Here is a 20226-nt window from a genome sequence, read left to right as displayed (position 1 = left end):
AACTGCAACCTCCAAAGTGTTGTTAAGAGCTACCAGAGGTGAAAATGAGCTGGAAACCTGATGAAAAACTTTCACTGAGAGGGAATTTAGGGCCTCAGAGACCTCAGAAATCTTTAGCAATGGTTCCCTTCTGGAAGGGGAGGACCCTACTCTGAAAGGTAACTCAGAACAAGATCTAAATGGAGCAAAGCAAGATTGCTAGGGACAGTGCAGAGTCTTGGAACGCACTAGAAAAAAAATTTTTCTAATGGGTCCATTCTTTGGAGTTCCCTGTCATGGCACAGCAGAAACGAATCCGACTAGGAACCATGAGATTGCGGGTTTGATTCCTGGCCTCGCCCAGTGGGTTAAGGATTTGGCGTTGCCGTGAGCCGAGGTGTAGGTTGCAGATGCGGCTCGGATCCTGGGTTACTGTGACTGTGGTGTAGGCCGGCGGCTACAGCTCCAATTAGACCCCTAGCCCGGGAACCTCCATATGCCTCGGGAAGCAGCCCTAGAAAAGGCAAAGAGACAAAAAAAAAAAAATCAGGAAATATTATCCTCATGAACACTTTTAGAGGAACGGAGTAGAACCATGGAACAACAGTCTCAGCACCCCTGAGCAAGCCTGAGGAAATCAGGATAAAAGGAACTTTTTTGAGCATTGAATGTACTAAACTGTAGAAATAAGAGTAAAAAAATAGAGATTAGGATGACAGATCAAAATGCAGATGTTTCATGCCTTACTTAATATTAGAGACATTTCTCATTACCAATAAAAAAAATGGAAGAACAGAGAATATAGGAATGAGAACGGGTTTATCAATAACCTCAAATTACTTGGTTCAAAGGGTAATATTTAAAGTTTCCAAATCAAGTAGAAGCTTGATCATATTCAACCTAAAACTAAGATTGATAATTCTGTTGACTGAATGATGGAGGAGGTGGGAGGAGAAGATGAGATTACAAGGTAATTCTCTTGTTGCGCATAGTAGGGAATCAAGATACAGTCCCCCAAAAGAGTGGATCGAGGGCATTTTATGAAGGCAGCTCTTAGAGCAAAAATACAAACCTTCCTAAATATCAAACTACATTAAGAAAAAGGACAAATATAAAAATACATAATGAAAAGACAACATAAAAGAATATGACAGAATTGAAGCCAAATATATCAGTCACTTCAATAAATATAAGTGAGTTAACTCACCCATTGTTGAAATGGCTTTCAAAATAGATTGCAAAGCCCAATCCAACTCGAGGCTATATACATCTAAGACAAAATGATTCAGAAAGTTTAATAATGAAAGGATGGGCAAGGAAAAGCAAACTGGGAAAATACAAACATTACAATTCTTAATATCTGACAACACAGAATTCAGGAAAAAAGCTGTAAACAAGTAAAGAAGTACTTGTTAATGCTGAAGGCTACCATTTATCATGAAAATTTAAGTTATGAATATCTATAGCAAATAACATAGCAGGAAATTTCACATAATAGAACTATGGAGATGCAAGGAGATTTAGACAAAGATACATTGCAGCAGGGCCCAGCAGGAAGGCCAGGTAAGAACACAGGACTAGGAGTTCCTGTTGTGGCTCAGCGGTAACAAATGTGACTAGTGTCCGTTCCGGAGAATTCAGGTTCGATCCCTGACCCTGCTCAATGGGTTAAGGATCCAGCGTTGCTATGAGTGTGACTTAGACCTACAGCTGTAGCTCTGATTTGACCCCTAGCCCGGAACTCCATGTGTCATGGGTACAGCCCTAAAAAGAAAGGGAAAAAAGAAAAAAAAAGAAAGAAAGAAAGAAAGAAAGAACACAGAATTGGAAGAACTGGAGATACATGAAATGCAGTCAGAACTCAGTGCACTTATTACTCAGTCTACTGCACACATTGGCACATAACACAGGTTACTCAAAGTAGGGAAAATAGAAAACCACTCCAAGGAGAAGTCCCAGAAGCTCAGCAGTGGTCCCCAGTCTCTCAACAGGTTTCACACCAAGCCTGAGTGAGACGTTGCCCTCTGCTCTGACCATCTCCAGCAGTGTCAGTGTGGGGCAGCTCTCAGCAGCATGGAGTGGGTCCCCCAGCAAAGAGCCTTCAAGTCATCCCACTCTACGGTCTTATTTTAAGGAGTCTACCAGTAGGGTACAACAGATACACCACAGAGGGTCTTGTGTCTATACCTTGCTCCTTCTGTTCCAGGGAAGTCTGCCCGAAGATGTTATCAAGCAATTCCTGATCTAAAGTAACACTCTTAATTGTTCGCGCTAAGATACTTCCAGTCCTACATCAAACGATTCAAAACAACTAATATGACAGTCCACACTTGGCCACTATGACCTCATTCTTTTTGGCCACGCCCACAGCATGTGAAAGCAGACCCTTAACCCGCTGTGCCCCAGGAAACTTCCTGAGACCCCCATTTTGAACTACTTAACACAGCTAACATTCTATGAGTTTCTCACAAGATGAGCAGGAAGCATAACACAAAAGAAATCACATCATAATAGGCACTAATAATAAAAGCCTTTGATTTCACCTTTCCCAATCCAAAACAGATTAAGTGGTCAAAATTAAATGAGGATCTGGAAGTCTAAACAACATAATCAAAAAAGTGGATGTTGCAGTTCCCGTTGTGGTGCAGCGGAAATGAATCTGACTAGGAACCATGAGGTTGTGAGTTTGATCCCTGGCCTTGCTCAGTGGGTTAAGGATCCGGTGTTGCCGTGAGCTGTGGTGTAGGCTGGCAGCAACAGCTCTGATTAGACCCCTAGCCTGGGAACCTCCATATGCCATGGGTGCGGCCCTAAAAAGACAAAAGACCAAAAAAAAAAAATGAGGTAGATGTTATTGATAAGCATCAAATATTATGGCCTGAGAACAGAAAACATACTTTCTTCTCAAGTGCTCTGGGATATTTCTGCATGCACACAAGATTATAAATTAGGCCACAAACCAAACCTCATTAAATTCCCACAGTAAAAATAATATAGATAGCATCCTATAATAACAACATCAATAAACACTGATATTTATAACATATTCAGAAAACAAATAAAAAGTGCCCTTCTTTTGGGTGTGTGTGGGAGCTGTATATTAAATAATTCTATGTTCAATGGGAAAATACAAATTCAAAACTGTAAAATGTATAGAAAACAGTAATAATGAACATACCATACAAAAGAATCTATGACTACAGCTAAAGTATTACTCAAAGGAAAATTCACAGCCTTAAATAATTACATCAACATAAGCGAAAGAAAAAAAAGTGAATTAAACAGCTGACTCAAAAAATTAGAAAAACAATTTTTAAATAAACCAAAGGAATGCAAAAAGAAAATTAAGATAAATACAGAAATTAATCAGATAATATAACAAAAATAAAGCAGAACTTATACAAATAATTAAGATTGTTCTTAGGAAAAAAATCAGTAAATTAGGTAAGCCTTAAGCTAAATTAATTGTTAAAAAAAGGAGAGGAGGGAATTCACTGGTGGCTCAGTGGGTTAAGTATCTGGTGTTGTCGCTGCTGTGGTTCAGGTCCCTGCAGTGGTACAGATTTGATTCCTGGCTGGGAAACGTCCACATGCCGCAAGTGGGACCAAAAAAAAAAAAAAGAGGAAACGTATAAATAGCCCAAATAAGAAATTGCAAGTGGAAAATAGTCAAACATTAGAAAGTAAAACAAAAACAAAACAAAGCAAAACAAAAACCTATAAGAGACTATCTTATACATTTTATGCAAAGAAATTCAAAAACATAGGAAACACACAATTTTATTAGAAAACCAAAATACAATTTGCATAAATGATTTCTCAAGATAATTTTAATAAAATAAATATATTATGTATACATATATACAAATGTAATATCATATAAATTATAATAACTTAATTAGGCAAATTATTAGGTCAAATACTGAAATTTCACTGCCCCCTTCCCCCCACCACAAAATCTAAGAAACATCAGGCCCATTATTGCACAGAGGATTGTACAAATCTACTAACCTCTAAAGATCAGAAGGTTGCAATCGTTTTTTAAATGCTCCACAGCCTAGAAAAAGAAGAAAAGCTTACAAACTATTTTCGTAAAGCGTATAGAAGTACATTAACACCAAAATATGATAATGATTACAAGAATAAGGAAAGAAAAGCCAATCTCATTCATAAATATCAATGCAAATACCCTCAATAAGATTTTATCAGCATTCTCTGGTGGGTTAGTGGGTTAGAGGTCTGGCGTTGTCATTGCTGTGGCTTAGGTCACTGCTGTGACATGGGTTTGACCCCTGGCCCAGGAACTTCCACATGCCACAGGTGAAGTCAAGGGAAAAAAAGGGAGACAATCCAGGAGCACACAAAAAAATACTACACTGTGGCCAAATGGCGTTTATTCTAGAAAAGGAAATAAGGTTCAATATTAACTAATATTTAACATAATAATAAATCATTATATTAATTAATTGTTCTAAATAGAAAATATCTCTTTTTGGTGCAGCGGAAACAAATCCAACTAGGAACCATGAGGTTGTGGGTTCGATCCCTCACCTCGCTCAGTGGGTTAAGGATCCGGTGTTGCTGTGGCTGTGGGTGTAGGCCGGCAGCTGTAGTTCTGATCTGACCCCTAGCCTGGGAACTTCCACATGCTGTGATTTTGGCCCTAAAAAAAAAAAAAAAAGGTGGTGCCTAAAAAATCTTGCCCTCCAGTGTGCGCTGGACTTAGTGATTTACCTCTAATGATCAGAGTAAGTTAGAGGGATAGTATGTAACCTATGAGTCCATCTCATACAAGGTATTGTGGCTCTGCCTTGCTCCTTCTCGGTTCCCTTACTCTGGGGGAAGACCTCTGCCACGTGAGGACACTCAAGCAGCCCTGCGAAGAGTCCATGGAGTGAGACACTGAGACTTGAGGCAAACAGCCATGTTACTAAGCCATCCTGGAGGTGGCTCCAATGGCCCTAAACCAGCCTTCACATAATGAAGCACCAGCCAGCAAAGGTACTGAAACCTCATCAGAGACCCTGAGCCAGAACCACCCAGCCAAGCCATTTCTGAATTCCTAATTCACAGAAACTGTGGGATGGTAAATGGCTATTGTTTTAGGTCTCTAAATTTTGGGATAATTTGTTATGCAGCCATATAACTAATACAGAAGCAAAATAAAGTCATTTTATTCACTTATTTATTTTTTGCTGCACCTGCAGCATGTAGAAGTTCCTGGGCCAGGGAATGAACCCACACCAGAGCAGTGACCTGAGCCGCTGCAGTGACAAAGTAGATCCTTAACCTTGCTCACCTTTGGAGGGAACTCCAAAATAAAAGCATTTTAAAGTTGCCAAAAAGTGGGAGCTCCTGTCATGTCATGTTGCATCGGAAACAAATCCGACTGGTATTCATGAGAATTCGGGTTCTATCCCTGGCCTTAGTGGGTTAAGGTTCTGGCATTGTCGTGAGTTGTGGTGTAGGGCTTGGATCCCCTGTTGCTGTGGCTGTGGTGTAGGCCTGGCAGCTGTAGCTCCATTTCGACCTCTAGCCCTCTATATGCAGCGGGTGCGGCCCTAAGAAGCAAAAAAACCCCAAAAAACCCAAAACAAAAAAAGCAAGAAATAAATTAATAAATTGAAAAAAGTGAACTTGCCAATAATAGACCTGTACTAAAGGAAACACTAACGAATTTTCCAAGAAGAAGGAAAATGAAACCAGGGATAATGTCTATCTGCAGAGCAAAGGGTAAGTTTGTTTACTGTCCAGATCAAAAAGATAACATATTACTCTGGGGCAAAGGCTGGGCAGCTTGGTTGGCAGTCTTTTTTTTTTTTTTTTTGTCTTTTTGCCGCTTCTTGGGCCCGCGGCATATGGAGGTTCCCAGGTTAGGCTAGGGGTCGAATCGGAGCTGTAGCCGCCGGCCTACCCCAGAGCCACAGCAACGAGGGATCTGAACTGCATCTGCAACTGACACCATAGCTCATGGCAATGCCGGATCCTTAACCCACTGAGCAAGGGCAGGGATCGAACCCGCAACCTCATGGTTCCTAGTCGGATTCGTTAACCACTGCGCCACTGACGGGAACTCCTGGCAGTCTTTATAAAAGACTGATGTTCCGTAAACTTGGGGTTTCTCAACTGTCATACGAATACATTTCATCCGCCTGGGCCCTTTCGCATAAATCCTGTGGGACGCAGGGGACAAGGGAACCAACGCAAACATGAAGTTCATGTTGCTGGCTGAATGTCAAGGTCTCTGTCTCTGTCTTAGGCGTCTTAAATATTTTTGCCAGCATCCACTCAAACTGTGGCAGGGTCGTCTAACAGCTTAGAAGTGTGATAAAATCTTATATCCTCTGTTGCTCAACCCATACCCTGCATTAGATACAAAAATTAACTTGAAGCGAATCACAGACCTAAGGGTAGAGCCTCAAACGATAAAGCTTCCAGAAGAAAACAGAAAATTTTTATGATGTTGGGTCAGACAAAGATTTCTTAAATGACATCAAAAAGCAGGATGCATGAAAGGAAAAAATGAGTTTGATTTAATCAAAATTAAAAAGCTTGCTCTTCAGAAAATAGTGTTAGGATTTGTAAGGCAGGAGAAGTATTCCATATGTTAGCATAACGGTAGATACATGTCATTATGCATTTGTCAAAACCCACAGAATGTGCAAGACCAAGTGTGAACTCTAATGTAAACCCGGACTTTGGATGATAATGATGTGTCGATGTGACAGATATACTCTCTTGTGAGACATACTGATAGTGCAGGAGGCTGGGTGTGGTGGAGGTGGGGGAAGAGGGTATACATGGAAATGTGTACTTTCCACACAATTTTGCCATAAACCTAAGACTGCTCTGAAAAATAAAGTGTATTTTATTTTTTCAAAAGGACAGTGTTTATGTATGACTGGGTCACTATGCTGTACAGCAGAAATTGACACACTGTAAATCAACCGTATGCTAATATTAAAAAAAAAGGGATATGAATAGACATTTCTCCAAAGATACAAATGGCCAATAAGCACATGAAAGATGCCCAACATCATAATTCCTGAAGGAAATACAACAAAACCACAATGTGAAATAGACTTGTAGTAATTCATTAAGATGGCTATAATAAAAAAAAAGGAAAAATAATATAAGTGTTGGCAAGGATGTAGAAAAACTGAAACCCTCATACATGGCTGGCAGGAATGGAGAATGATGCAGTGTGGGAAACAATCTGTCAGTTCCTCAGAAAGTTAAACAAAGACCCAGAAATCCACTACATAGCCAAGAAAAATGAAAACATGTGTCCACACAAGCACCTGGACAGGAATCTTCGGAGGGACATTATTTATAATAGCCAAGATGTAGAAGCAACTCAAGGGTCTAGCAACTGATGAACGGATAAACAAAGTGGTACATCCATACAATGGAATGTTATTCAGCCGTAAAAAAGGAATGACATACCAACACATGCTACAACATGGATGAAAGAGTTTATACCTAAAGTGAAAGAGCTGGTCACAAGAGTCCATGTAATGTAGGATTCCATTTACATTTAACACCCAGAAAAGGAAACGCAGAGCCGTTAAAAAGTACATTAGTTGTTGCCGGGGGCTAGAGGGTCTGGGGGGCAATTGCTAATGGCCATAGGGTTTCTTTCAGGGTGTTGATAATATTCTGTATTTCATCCATGTTGGCGGCTGCACATGTCTATGAATATACTAAAACTGTGAATACTTCAAATAGGGGAATTTTATGGTATGTGAATTATATATCAATAAAGTTTTTTGCTTTTTGTGGGTTTTTCTGACCACCCCGTGGCATATGGAGCTTCCCGGCCAGGGATCACATCCAAGCTGCAGTCACTGTGACAACGCTGGATCTTTAACTCTCTGTGCCAGGCAGGGATTGAACCTGCATGCCCGCGCTCCCAAGAGGCCCCTGATCCTGTTGCACCGCAGTGGGAATTCCTACAGTTTTTTTATTTTGGCCGCATCCATGACATGTGGAAGTTGCAGGGCAAGGGGTCAAATCCATAACCCAGCGACTCAAGCCACAGCAGTGGCAATACCAGATCCTTAACCTGCTGAGTCACCAGGGGACTCCAATAAAGATGTTTAAAAAAAAAAAAAAGATGAGATAGGAAAACTGATCCTTGTCTATATAAGTAAGTAGTCCGCTCTCAAAAAATGTGAATCACGGAAATGAGTTAGAAACAAAAAATTGGGCAGTAGGGAGTTCCCGTCATGGCTCAGTGGTTAACGAATCTGACTAGGAACCATGAGGTTGCGGATTCAATCCCTGGCCTCGCTCAGTGGCGTTGCCGTGAGCTGTGGTGTAGGTCACAGACGCGGCTCGGATCTAGCGTTGCTGTGGCTCTGGTGTAGGCCAGTGGCTACAGCTCTGATTCGACCCCTAGCCTGGGAACCTCCATATGCTGCAGGAGCGGCCCTAGAAAAAGCAAAAAGACCAAAAAAAAAAAAAATTTGGGCAGTAATTGGACTTGATGCAGGGGTTTATAAAATGCTAACATTCACTAACATTTTGAGTCTATTTTACATGTTGAAAGAATAATATTAACAATACAAAAAAGAATATTGATTTGTGCACTTCTGAATTCTTATAACCTGCACGCATGTAGGAATATATCTGTATGTAGATACACATGCGCATGATGTCCCATCATTATCAAAGATGATGCTAAATGAGCTAGTTGCTGGATGACCACTTAGCTTTTTCACACTCCAGGGGCTGAGTCAGCTGTGTAGCTGCACCTGTAGGTCACAAAACCTACGTTCCTATTTCTGGGTCAATTTCTCCACCTTATAATCAGGTGACCAAGAATTTGGTTCCAAGAACCCTCAACGATGTTTTTCAAAGTCTGGCCACCTGCAGATGGAATCAATTACCTGGAGCCTCGACTCTACATCCAGTGATGGGCCTGAGAATCTACTTTTTTATTTTTTTATTTTTTGTCTTTTCTTCCCAGGCTAGGGGTCCCAATGGAACTGTAGCCGCTGGCCTATGCCACGGCCACAGCAACAAGAGATCTGAGCCACGTCTGACACCTGCACCACAGCTCACGGCAATGCCGAATCCTTAACCCACTGAGCGAGGCCAGGGATCAAACCCGTGTCCTCATGGATGCTAGGCGGGTCCGCTAACCGCTGAGCCACCACAGGAACTACTTTTTTAACAAGCCCCTCAGGTGATCTGCACTCCATTTTGGGAGTTCCAGCTCTGGGCACCTATTCCTGATTGATATGGAAAAGCTAAGTCTGTCTTTGGTTTCACAGCCCTGTTCACATTCTTGCTGCTGGAGATGCCTGCCTATGGTTAACCAAGTGGGATGTCACTGAGCCTGGTGCTAGTTCTGCTGGCACACTCTACTCATAAGACTGCCTGGTATTTCTATTCGGTATAGGTTGTCTGCCTGCTGGAGTCTCTGATGTCCCACCAGAAGCTGCAGAGCCAGCACACAACACACAGGAGCTCTACCCTTACGCCTCACTCACAATGTAGGCCCTAAACACACTGGAGCCCTGATCCTGGATTCTAGGCCCAGCTCTGCATTTCACCCTACATTTCATGGGGGATGATGGGAAGCCTGTCAGGTCAATAATTTCTCAAGGCTGATGGAGGCTCAAGTGGTTTCCCAGTTACTTGAATGGGATGGAAATTTACCTTTGATGAGGAAGAAGCTCTTCTGTTTCTCAGCGGGTTCACCTGACTGTAGAACAGAAAGCAGAGTCAGGCCAGCTCACCTGCCCATCTCCTCTGGACACATCCATTTTGGCTCCTTTTGGAAACACCTGTTTAAAATCCTTCAAAGGCTCCCCATTCCTTTTAGGATCTAGATCACAAGCCCTTCCATGACCTGCCCTTGCTGCTCTTTGCAGCTTCATCCCCTCCACTGTTCCCCCCACTCTAGGATTTGTCATAAAGATCTTGCCGTTCTCTCACCAGACTAAGCTTTCTTGAGGTGCCCTGCTCTTCTTCGTCTAGTTAATTCCTGTTCATCCCTCAGCTCTCCAGCATCATTTCCCTGACCCACAGGACTGGATCACGTCTCTGGCTTATTCATGCTCCTAGCCCTCTGGGCCTCTCTTTACTAAAATTTGTCAACGTTGAAAAATTTCCCTTGAGCAATTAGTATCACTAACAATGTCTGTCTCCGCCAGTAGACGATAAAGTTCATTAGAACAACGCTCGGAGTTTGCTCTCATTGCATCCCCAGCACCTAGCAAAGGGTCTAGCAGGTATTCAGCTGGATGGGTGACTCACTCCAGGAAGGCAGGCCACACACTGGGTGGGGGTGTCGAGACCTCTGGGAATCAATCAGAAGCTGACACAGAGCATCTCTACATAAATAAGTGCTCAGAACCGAGGACACTGGACTTTGGGCCGGAGCCCGGGGAACTCCCCGGGCAAGGACGCTGGACATCCCTGGCCGGCCTCCAGCTCCGAATGGGAGAGGGCTGCCCTTCTTCTGCGCTCGGCGGGAGCCTCCGTTTCCCTGCTGGTTGCCCGCGGGGCTGGCCGAGAACTGCCCCTGCGGCCTCCGGGGAGACCCACGCCCGGGACTTCGGGCCGCGGGAGTCTGCAGGGCCCGGCGGCGCTGGCCGCCGCGCCCAGCGAGGGCGCTCCAGGCCAGTCCTCCCGAGCAGTCGCGCGCCGCCGGGGCCCCTCTAGGCGCAGGGAGGTGGCGCGGTGCGTGTCGGGAAGACGGCGGGGGAGGGCTGGCCCTCCGCGGCGCAGGGCGGCATGGTGGGTGGCGAGGCGGCCGCCGCCGTGGAGGAGCTGGTCTCGGAAGTGCGGCAGGCGACCGACTTCGCGGAGCAGTTTCGCTCCTACTCGGAGAGCGAGAAGCAATGGAAGGCTCGCATGGAATTCATCCTGCGCCACCTGCCCGACTACCGCGACCCGCCCGACGGCGGCGGCCGCCTGGACCAGCTGCTGTCCCTTTCCATGGTCTGGGCTAATCACCTCTTCCTGGGTTGCAGGTGCGGACCCCCGCCGGCTAGCTGACCCCGTCCCGACCCCAGTCCTTCCCCAGGGCTGACGGTGCCCCCAGCCTCCAGTGGCACTAGCCAGGCCTCTGGCTGGTGTCCTACCCTAGCCCGCCCCTTGCAAAGCTACTTAACCTCGTTGAGCTTCAGTTTCACCTGGAAAATGAGTTGTGATGACTACAGTATTAAAAGATAAACAGCACCTCGCATAGGCTGTCATCTAGCAAGAGCTCAGTAACATGCTAGGCGTTCAAATTGCTGTTGGTATTTGTATTATTACTTCAGACCATCACCTTTGCAGAGTGCACTTTAAGTTCATTCATTCCTTTCCTCCTGGCAAACGTGCAGGGACAAGGGCTGAGACCCCCACCCCCCCAATTTACATAAAAAGGTGAGAGAGGGGAAGAGACACACCTAGGGCTACCTGGCTTCTGGCATGGTTGGTGGATTTTACCACTTAACGGCAAGAGATAATATTTGGCCTTTGGTTTTTCATTTCCTGGTCTGCTGGACCCCATAGCAAGAGCCAGCCTTTGTGTGTCTGCCTTTCCTTTTATGAAAATAACAAATGCCTTCAAGGGTCTGTTTTTGAAATGTTTTGAAATGCCTGAAATGGCACTCCCTTTGCCACTCCATGCAAAAGTGGCAAATCTTGGGCCTCCCACATCCTTTTAGCGTTTCCTGATATTGTGTTAGGGTAAGATGACTTGGCTTAGTCCTGGTTTCCGAGCTCCTTATGGCTGCCTCGTGTCGTGGCCCCTCCAGCCCTAAGCCACTTGGTTTTGCTTTCAGACTTGGGCAGTTATTAGAATGGGATTTGGGGAAGCGATGCCACGTGCATCCCTCCCTTTCCTCCGCTTTCCAGGTGTCTCTAGGAAATTCTGGTTAATGGGAGATTAGGCAATTGTCAGAAAACTCGACAAATAGACAAATGATGTTGTTTTCTTTTTCTTTTTGCCCCCCTCCCCATGATGTATAAAACTCCCAGGTCAAGGCTCAGATCCAAGCCGCAGTTGCGACCTAAGCCGCAGCTCTGGCAACACTGGATCCTTAACCTGCTGTGCTGGACCAGGGATCAAACCTGTGTCCCGGTGCTCCCAAGACGCTGCTGATCCCTTTGCGCCACAATGGGAACTCCAGTGATGGCTTCATTAGACCAATATTCCACGTGTTCATAAAAGTAAAAACAATTTTGGTCCTCAGACCATATCCGTGAATATATACCGCCAGGTGTACGGTCTTGTTTTTGTGAATCTTAAAACACCTCTCTTGGCATTCCCAGTGCCACTTGTGTCTACACATGCAAAACTGTTTTCAGACTTGATGCTGAGCATCTCTCGGTTTCCCCTGTAGTATCAAATCGTTCCTCTGAGAATTGGGTTACGTGCACTTTCTTTTTAGCCCACAGTGACAATAATTCTTCCAAGGTTTTTATCTTACTGCTTTTCATTGTGCAGTTACAACAAAGACCTCTTAGACAAGGTGATGGAAATGGCTGATGGGATTGAAGTGGAAGATGTGCCACAGTTTACTACCAGAAGTGAATTAATGAAAAAGGTAAACAGGATTTCCCAGTGTGTTGGAAATGGTATACAGTGAATGGCCCCTCCCTTAATGTGTTAGAGTATTTTGTGTTTTTTTGGGGGGAGGGGTTGTCCTTTTTTAGGGCCGCACCAGCGGCATATGGAAGTTCCCAGGCTAGGGGTCGAATCGGAGCTTCAGCCACGGGCCTGCACCACAGCCCCAGCCCCTTGGCATCTGAGCCGAATCTTCGACCTACACCACGGGTCATGGCAACGCCGGATCCTTAACCCACTGAGAGAAGCCAGGGATCGAACCGTCGACCTCTTGGATGCTAGTCAGATTTGTTTTCACTGAGCCACAACGGGAACTCCTATGTCAGAGTATATCGTTGTCTGAATGCTCATTTATTACTCCAGAGGTCCAAACCTTTTCATTTTTGTTTCTCTGAAATTGGCGTAAACCCTCTTGTTACACTAGCTAACTCAGTGTGGTAAATTACGCATTGTTGGTGGAGTAACCCACAAACTCCACCCCCGCAGTTCCCTGAGGAACACTGAGCTTTTTGCTTGATTTGAAAGAACACGTTGGTTAAAGTGCTGCAGTTTCCCACTTATTAAAAAACCCCGTTAACATGAACTCATCCTTACTCAGCGGGTGAGGACCCCACCGGCCTCGTTTGGTCCCTCAGACTTGTGGATGGGGACGTTGATGCAGTGATGTCCGCTCATCACAGCCGTTCTGTGTCCTGCAGGGCTCGGTCTGATTTGAGGCTGTGGACCTTTTACATAGTGCGCGGTTTCGGTTGCCTGTTGAGCCTTGCAATCGGGATCCTGGGGCTGCGGCCGTGGAGGGTGAGGCAGAAGGAAGCTCAGAAAATAGGGCAGGGCGTTCCAGCTGCTTTTCACAGCCTCCCAAGACATGCCTTTTCTCACTGGCCCCAGTCTGCTCAGGCAGCAGAGTCCATTACCTCCTCATCTCCCATAGTTTCTTTCTTTTATTTTTGTTTTGCTTTTTAGGGCCGCACCCAAGGCATATGAACATTCCCAGACTAGGTAGGGGTGGAATCAGAGCTACAGCTACCCGCCTACGCCACAGCCACAGCACTGCAGGGTCTGAGCCTCGTCTGCGACACAGCAGCGCAGCTCACACCAACGCTGAATCCTTAACCCACCGAGTGAGGCTAGGAATCGAACTTTTGTCCTCGAGGATACTAGTCAGATTCCTTTCTGCTGCGCCGCAGCAGGAACTCCCCCATAGTTTGTTTCTTTAGCGCTTTATGCAGACCTTTTTAAGAACAGATTGCAAGGTTCTTGAGGGAAGAGATGGTACTTAAAATATTAGTCTTCTGGGAGTTCCCGTCGTGGCGCAGTGGTTAACAAGTCTGACTAGGAACCATGAGGTTTCGGGTTCGGTCCCTGCCCTTGCTCAGTGGGTTAAGGATCCGGCGTTATCCGTGAGCTGTGGTGTAGGTTGCAGACTCGGCTCGGATCCCGCGTTGCTGTGGCTCTGGCGTAGGCCGGTGGCTACAGCTCTGATTCAACCCCTAGCCTGGGAACCTCCATATGCCGCGGGAGCGGCCCAAAGAAATAGCAACAACAACAACAACAAAAAAGACAAAAAAAAATATTAGTCTTCTGTTTCCAAAACCTAGTATAGGCATATCCCAGAGAAGTTGCTCAGAAAATGCTTACAAAATTGATGAAATCAAGAGAGTGAAAAAAGGCTGCTGGTTCCTCTTAGTTCTGTCCTCAGAAACATAGGTAAGCCATTGCTTCACCCCAGTTGGGTCGTTTCGGGAAGCAGGGAATATAAAAAGGTTCCCTTCTGTGGGAATGAGGAACTTAACAAATCCTCAGCTGCCCCAATTTAAGTTTCCGTGAGTATCAGGAAGTCATCAAATCCTTCAGCCCCAAAGAGCACACCCTACCTGATTTCAGATAGTTTTCAGGGAAGAGTTAGTTGTTGGGTTTTTTTTTTTTTTTTTGGCTTTTCAGAGCCACATTTGCAGCATATGGAAATTCTCAAGCTAGAGGTTGAATCAGAGCTGCAGCTGCTGGCCTACACCACTCACAGCAATGCTGGAACCTTAACCCACTGAGAGAGGCCGGGGATTGAACCTGCATCCTCATGGATATTTAGTTGGGTTTGTAACCCAGTGAGCCACAACGGGAACTCCGAAAAATATTTTTTTAATTGAACCTGGAATCGAAAGTTTCAGGTTTGTGTCCAAGGGCTTTTTTGTTTAACATCAGCTGTTGGGTTAAGGATTCGGCGTAGTCACTGCAGTAGTTTGGGTTGCTGCTGTGCTGCAGGTTTGGTCCCTGGCCCAGGAACTTCTCCATGCCACGGGCACAGCCAGAAAAAGAGCGTGAAATGATTCTGTAAGGAACCATGTAAAATAAATTAATTGAAAATAAAGTAAAATCAGCTGTTAACAGGGCTGCTGTTTTTAACCAGGGAGCCATCATGAATTGGGAGCTTGTGACTTTTTTTACATGCTTTCTGTCATGTAACATTTTAAAAAAGTCCCTGGGAAATCCTTCAATATCCAAGTGATAAGGTTCCCGGGACCCAGGCAGAGGGCAGACTGCACTCCATGGGTCAGGGGCAGGCAGGGATTAGGGTTCTTTCCTTGCCTTTTTGCTCCAAAGAGGTATTCTGCCCTCCCTAAGATCTGTTTTGCACATAAAAATTTGTTATACTTTACCCTTTCCAGTCGTGTGAGCTGTAGACTCTAGGAGCGACTTGACAGGGTTTATAATTAATGTGCACGTCCCTAACATTATCCATAGGCCAGTGTGAAGAAGCAGTGTGTGTGTGTGTGTGTGTGTGTGTGTGTGTCAAGGGGGAGAATCCCTAAACTGGTAAACATTGTAAAGGGGTCTTGTAGGGAATGCCCTGCCCTGGGATGCTCGTCCTTGACGCTGTCATTGCACAGTGAAGAGTGCTCGCGCCTGAAATCTGGCATCCCTGAAACCAGCGTGGCCATCAGGCTCATCACTGGCACCTCACTATCTGGAAGAAGCCCACAGGAAGCCACTATTTCTATAGCACTTGGATTATGTATGTCGGAACTTCCTTCAAATAAAACTTTTGTTTTCTTAGTAACCAGATTTCATTTTAAGCTCTTAATAGCACTAAAAATGAAATTACGTTGATCCTGAAAAGTGAGATGCTTAGAGGACATGTAGAGTTTCGCCAGTGAAGACTCTTTAGATAAGGCTCTCCTGAGAACGAGTCCTGATGTGTGTACCATGCCAGAACTGTGCTGTGTTGAAGGCTGTCTCTTGTCTATTAAAGGCCACCCTGAGAGCCCCAGGGACCTTGCAGCAGTTCTCTGGTCTCTTTCCTGAGGTTTTTGCATGTAGTAGAGGCTGGCAAATATTAAGCAACGTTGCCAGCTCAGTCCGAAAAAAGAACAAAACAAAAAAACTTGATGTTGAGCCATGCCCCTGAAAACATCAGTTGTAGTTTTGCCCAGAATTGATCCTTCGCTCTAAAATTAGAGTTTTAGTTGGGTTTTGAAGCTAGCTAGCAAGTGGAAATGAATCACCTGGAATTACTGGTATTCTGAGTCTGGACAGCGACGATAACGTAGGGACGTAAGTTCTTTAAGCTTTTAAAAATAATTGACGGCTATTCTGAATTTTTAAGAAAGGTACACCTCTGTGGTCTGTCCAATATGTTTAGTCTGAGAAAGGAAGTGAACATTGGTCTCTGACAGGTGGTATTGGTCAGACAGTTGTAGTGTATGATTTTGCTTTTGAAAGAGGGGGATTCAAACATTTATTGCATAAACAATCTCAGTTTTCTAACAGCCATCCCCAGGCACCTACTACAGACTTTGTGATTGATCAGTTTTACCCATTAATGAGCAATAATTAACAAAGAGCAGCAGCTTTCTCAGGAACCGTGTTATTACTAAGAGTGTCAGAGTTAATATAGCCAAGGCATTGCCTTAAGGAAAAAGAGGAATGATTGACTAAGAAGCTATCATTATTGGCTCAAAGAAAGAATTTATCAACTTAATTACTTAGGCCATTTTTCCCGAGAACACTTTTATTCAAGAGGGAAAATAGCAGTATGGAATGTGAAGAACTATGAAAGAGAAGTTAAACAGGTGTTCTTGCCTTTCAAGAGGGTGTGTTTTTTGTGTGCATTATATGCAGTTTTGGCAAGCTCTAAAGTAATGGAGCAGACACTCCGCTGGCGGAAGGAGATGTGGTTCTAAGATGGCAAGTGTTTGTGAGTATTTAAAAAAACGTCTGGAGTTCCCGTCATGGCTCAGAGGAAACGAATCTGACCAGTTAGCATCCATGAGGAGGCAGGTTCGATCCCTGGCCTCACTCAGTGGGTTAAGGATCCAGAGTTGCCGTGAACTGTGGTGTAGGTCGCAGATGCAGCTCGGATCTGGCGTGGCTGTGGCTGTGGTGTAGGCCAGCGGCTTCTGATTCAACCCCTGGCCTGGGAACTTCCATATGCCTTGGGTGCGGCCTTAGAAAGAAAAAAAAAAAAAAAAAAACCCAAAACGAAGCAAAACAGAACTTTTTCAGCCTGTCAGATTACTTAAATCAGGTTTTGTCTTGTATCCTAAGATAAATGCTCCACAGAGCTACCTTTCTTTTCTCCTTCATGCATAGGAATAGAAGCCAGGGCGTTCCCCCTTGTGAGTCAGCAGGTTAAGGACTCGACATTGTCTCTGTGAGGAAGGGGGTTCAATCGCTGGCCTTGCTTACTGGTTTAAGGATGCAGCATTGTTGCAAGCTGTGGCATAAGTCACAGATGTGGCTTGGATCTGGTGTTGCCACTGCTGTGGCGCAGGCTGCAGCTGCAGCTCCAACTTGACCCCTAGCCCGAGAACTTCCATAATGCTACAGGTGGGGCCATAAAAAGAAAAAAAAGAAAAGAAATAGAAGCAGCCAGAAAAGCTCTGTGTGACCCCACAGGCCAGTCTGTGGCCTGGTGCCCAGGATGAGAATTACCTACCAGCATCTTAGGTCGAAGACCACGCTTGCAGCAGCCAGAGCCAGTGGCAGCTGTTGTGACGCTATGGCCTTTGGTCTAATCCTATTGGAAATGTAGAGGTGGCTTAGGGGAGACGCTTTCCCTTTGGACTGAAGATGGCTTCTTTAGGTGACAGTGCATTCTCCTAAAAGGAGAGTTATATTTGCTTTTGCTGAGGAATTTTGCTTTCTCACCTCTCAGCGACTAGAGTGACAGGCTTAGCTAGGAAATAGGTCATACCTTGAAAACTCTGATTACTAAAAAGACTCAGATTGATTCACTCACTGCTAAATGTTAAGGGAATTCATTCAAATGCAAGGTGACAGCCAAAATGATTTCTTCACACCCTGCTTAAAAGGTGTCTAAAGCCAAGTTTAAATTTACCAAAGGTGCTAGAGAGTACCCAGAAAGAACATATCTGCTTCAGTTCGCCACTATTTGAAGACATGCATTTACAGTTTCTAATAGTGTGAAATTCAGAAATGCATAACCTTCACATCTCCAGATATCCTGACTTGATGGGAAATGTTGTAAATTACTATCTGGATTCACCTGATTTTAATTTAGGTTAGTGTCTGTGGGATTGTTTTTACTGTAATTAATTAATCAACAGCCACACCTGCAGCATATAGCTGTTGCAGCATATAGACCGTATCTGAGCCACAACTGTGAACTACGCCATAGCTGTGGCAGCGCCGGATCCTTTAACCCACTGCGCCACTGCAGGAACGCCTGTGTGATTCTGTTTTTAGAACCTTTCATTGCAGAGCATACCACAGAAAAAAGTTATTTTTAAAGTATTTCTGTTATCTCTTTAAACAGTGAACATTTATAGATAACAGGTGATCAGACAAAAAAATTAGATTCTGGCTTCTAAATGGATGGCCAGCGTTTGGTTGAGTTTTCTGTATGTGGTAAAATGTTAGTAATTTCTGAGTCTACCTCCCATCTGGTAGAACATAAATACTGCATCACTGCTGTGGTTTAATTTATGAATTTGATTCATTAGACTACATGGCTACTAACTTTTTTTTTTTTTTTTTTCTGTAGCATCAAAGCTAAGGCAGAAGATTCATCACATTTTCATCATTCATTACAGGCTTGGAAAGGAGGCTGGGATGGATGCGACACTGACTACAGCAGCTCTCTTAAGACTTTTTGGTGTTAACAACATGTAGGAAAAGAGGCAACTGGAATGAATGGGAATGTTGTTTTGACGGGCGTTTTAAAAGTCCTCATTCTTCTATAGCTATCATTGTAAAAGTATGCATGGATATTTGATGTATTTAAAAATCATGCCCTCTTTTATTTTCAGTTTTTGACTGTTGGTCAAAACGTTTAAAATACCTGTTTTATTTTTTTAAACTGATGTAATAATGGCTGGCAATGAATTTTACACTTTGGATTTTTCAACAGTACACCTTTAAGTGTGATTCTGCTTTATGGTCTCTTGTCCCCCGCTGACTGAGGCAAACCAGATCCCCACTGCCACACACACTTTATCCTTTTTGAGAGATGAGTAAAAATCAAATCATAGGCTTCAGATACCTACCAGCTCATGGGAAGAGGCAGCCTACAAAAAAGCCTTATTTTAAAACTCACCGATACAAAATGCCACGGCTTGGTCCAGGCAGTCAGTTGACTTGTTGGTTCTCTAGAAGGCTTTCCAGGCTGCTGAGTAAAGCTCACATTCTCTTTTTTTGGAGGGAGCCTAAGGCTTTGGTTTTCTAGACTGGAGGACTTGCCTTGCACACAGAGTCCCTCAAGAAATTTGGTGCAGTGCTGCTTTGCTCTTAAATTCTGGTTATTAATTTTCCCCTTTCAGTTGTGGTAGCTATTTTTAAGCCCCTCCCTGTTCCTGTTCCTGATGTAGTATCTCCAGGCATAAATGCTGAGAGGGGTTTCACTGGGGGGCAGCAATCTAACAGCAGGATTCACTCATTTCTGTGAGGTCCTGGGGACAGTGGTAGAATAAGACAATGGACCCTACCTTGGCTTAAGCTACTGGTAAACGTGGGTAACTCGAGTGCTGAGGAGAACAACTGGGAGCGTAGGGCCTGGGGGCAGAGAAGAGGGACAGCTGGCACCCATGGCTCCAGGCTAAGGCCAAGCAGCACACCTTAGATGGGCCACCTCTCTGTGCAGCTTCTAGCTCTACTCCACAGCGACCACTCGGGTGGGCCAAGACGAACTCAGGACCTCTGACGAGCCACTTGCCTCCCCCAGCCTTTCCTGGAAAGTGGAGATCATAGAAACACCTACCACAAAGAGCCATGGGGAGGACAAGGAGCTAGAGTGCCAGGCTCGGTGCTCAGTGAGCCTTGGCCACTTTTCCTCAAGCGTAGCCCAGCTTCTTCCCATTCTGATTATCTGTACAAAATTGCGAGGCTTAAGGAACTAAATTACCAAGTGGAAAAAAATGAGAGTGTGACTATTCACTTTTAAGGTGCATTTTCTGGGAGTTCCTGTTGTGGCAGAGTGGAAACGAATCTGACTAGGAACCATGAGGTTGCGGGTTCGATTCCTGGCCTCACTCAGTGGGTTAAACATCCGGTGTTGCCATGAGCTGTGGTGTAGGCTGCAGATGAGGCTCGGATCCTGCGTTGCTGTGGCTGTGGTGTAGGCCGGTGGCTCCAGCTCCGATTAGACCCCTAGCCTGGGAACCTCCACATGCCGTGGGTGTGGTCCTAAAAAGACAAAAAAAGTGCATTTTCCATAGATTAATGAT

At 44.7% G+C, this 20226-nt stretch overlaps 1 protein-coding gene and 1 long non-coding RNA gene across 3 annotated transcripts in view; one reads left to right on the top strand and one right to left on the bottom strand.

Annotated features, from left to right (window-relative positions):
- Positions 1-10834, bottom strand: part of LOC125126350 (uncharacterized) — an 89234-nt gene extending 78400 nt beyond the window's left edge. The window contains exons 1-3 of the long non-coding RNA XR_007134602.1: positions 10246-10834; positions 9646-9691; positions 3991-4036 (exon numbers count right to left, since the gene is read on the bottom strand). This is a non-coding gene — a long non-coding RNA (uncharacterized LOC125126350). The remainder of the gene's footprint in view (positions 1-3990; positions 4037-9645; positions 9692-10245) is intronic.
- On the top strand, positions 10673-18916 carry CDKN2AIPNL (CDKN2A interacting protein N-terminal like). Of its 2 annotated transcripts, none has more exons than XM_047778648.1 (3): positions 10673-10964; positions 12428-12527; positions 15385-15602. In XM_047778648.1, exons 1-3 carry the CDS (start codon positions 10726-10728, stop codon positions 15433-15435), a joined length of 390 nt encoding a protein of 129 aa, XP_047634604.1. In that variant the 5' UTR covers positions 10673-10725; the 3' UTR covers positions 15436-15602. The 2 variants fall into 2 exon arrangements, with proteins under 2 accessions (XP_047634604.1, XP_047634605.1); XM_047778649.1 differs by lacking the exon at positions 15385-15602 and adding an exon at positions 18549-18916 and having other exon boundaries at positions 10678-10964.
- The last annotated feature ends 1310 nt before the right edge of the window (positions 18917-20226 follow it).

This window comes from Phacochoerus africanus, chromosome 4 (genome assembly GCF_016906955.1).
Source record: "Phacochoerus africanus isolate WHEZ1 chromosome 4, ROS_Pafr_v1, whole genome shotgun sequence".
NCBI classification, from domain to species: domain Eukaryota; kingdom Metazoa; phylum Chordata; class Mammalia; order Artiodactyla; family Suidae; genus Phacochoerus; species Phacochoerus africanus.
This window is presented reverse-complemented; position numbering and strand designations above follow the sequence as displayed.

Coding starts and splice junctions, on each gene's coding strand:
- CDKN2AIPNL (XM_047778648.1), top strand. CDS start 10,726: ATGGTGGGTGGCGAGGCGGCCGCCGCCGTGGAGGAGCTGGTCTCGGAA. Junction 10,965..12,427: donor CACCTCTTCCTGGGTTGCAG/GTGCGGACCCCC, acceptor TTCATTGTGCAG/TTACAACAAAGACCTCTTAG. Junction 12,528..15,384: donor GAAGTGAATTAATGAAAAAG/GTAAACAGGATT, acceptor GGGGTCTTGTAG/GGAATGCCCTGCCCTGGGAT.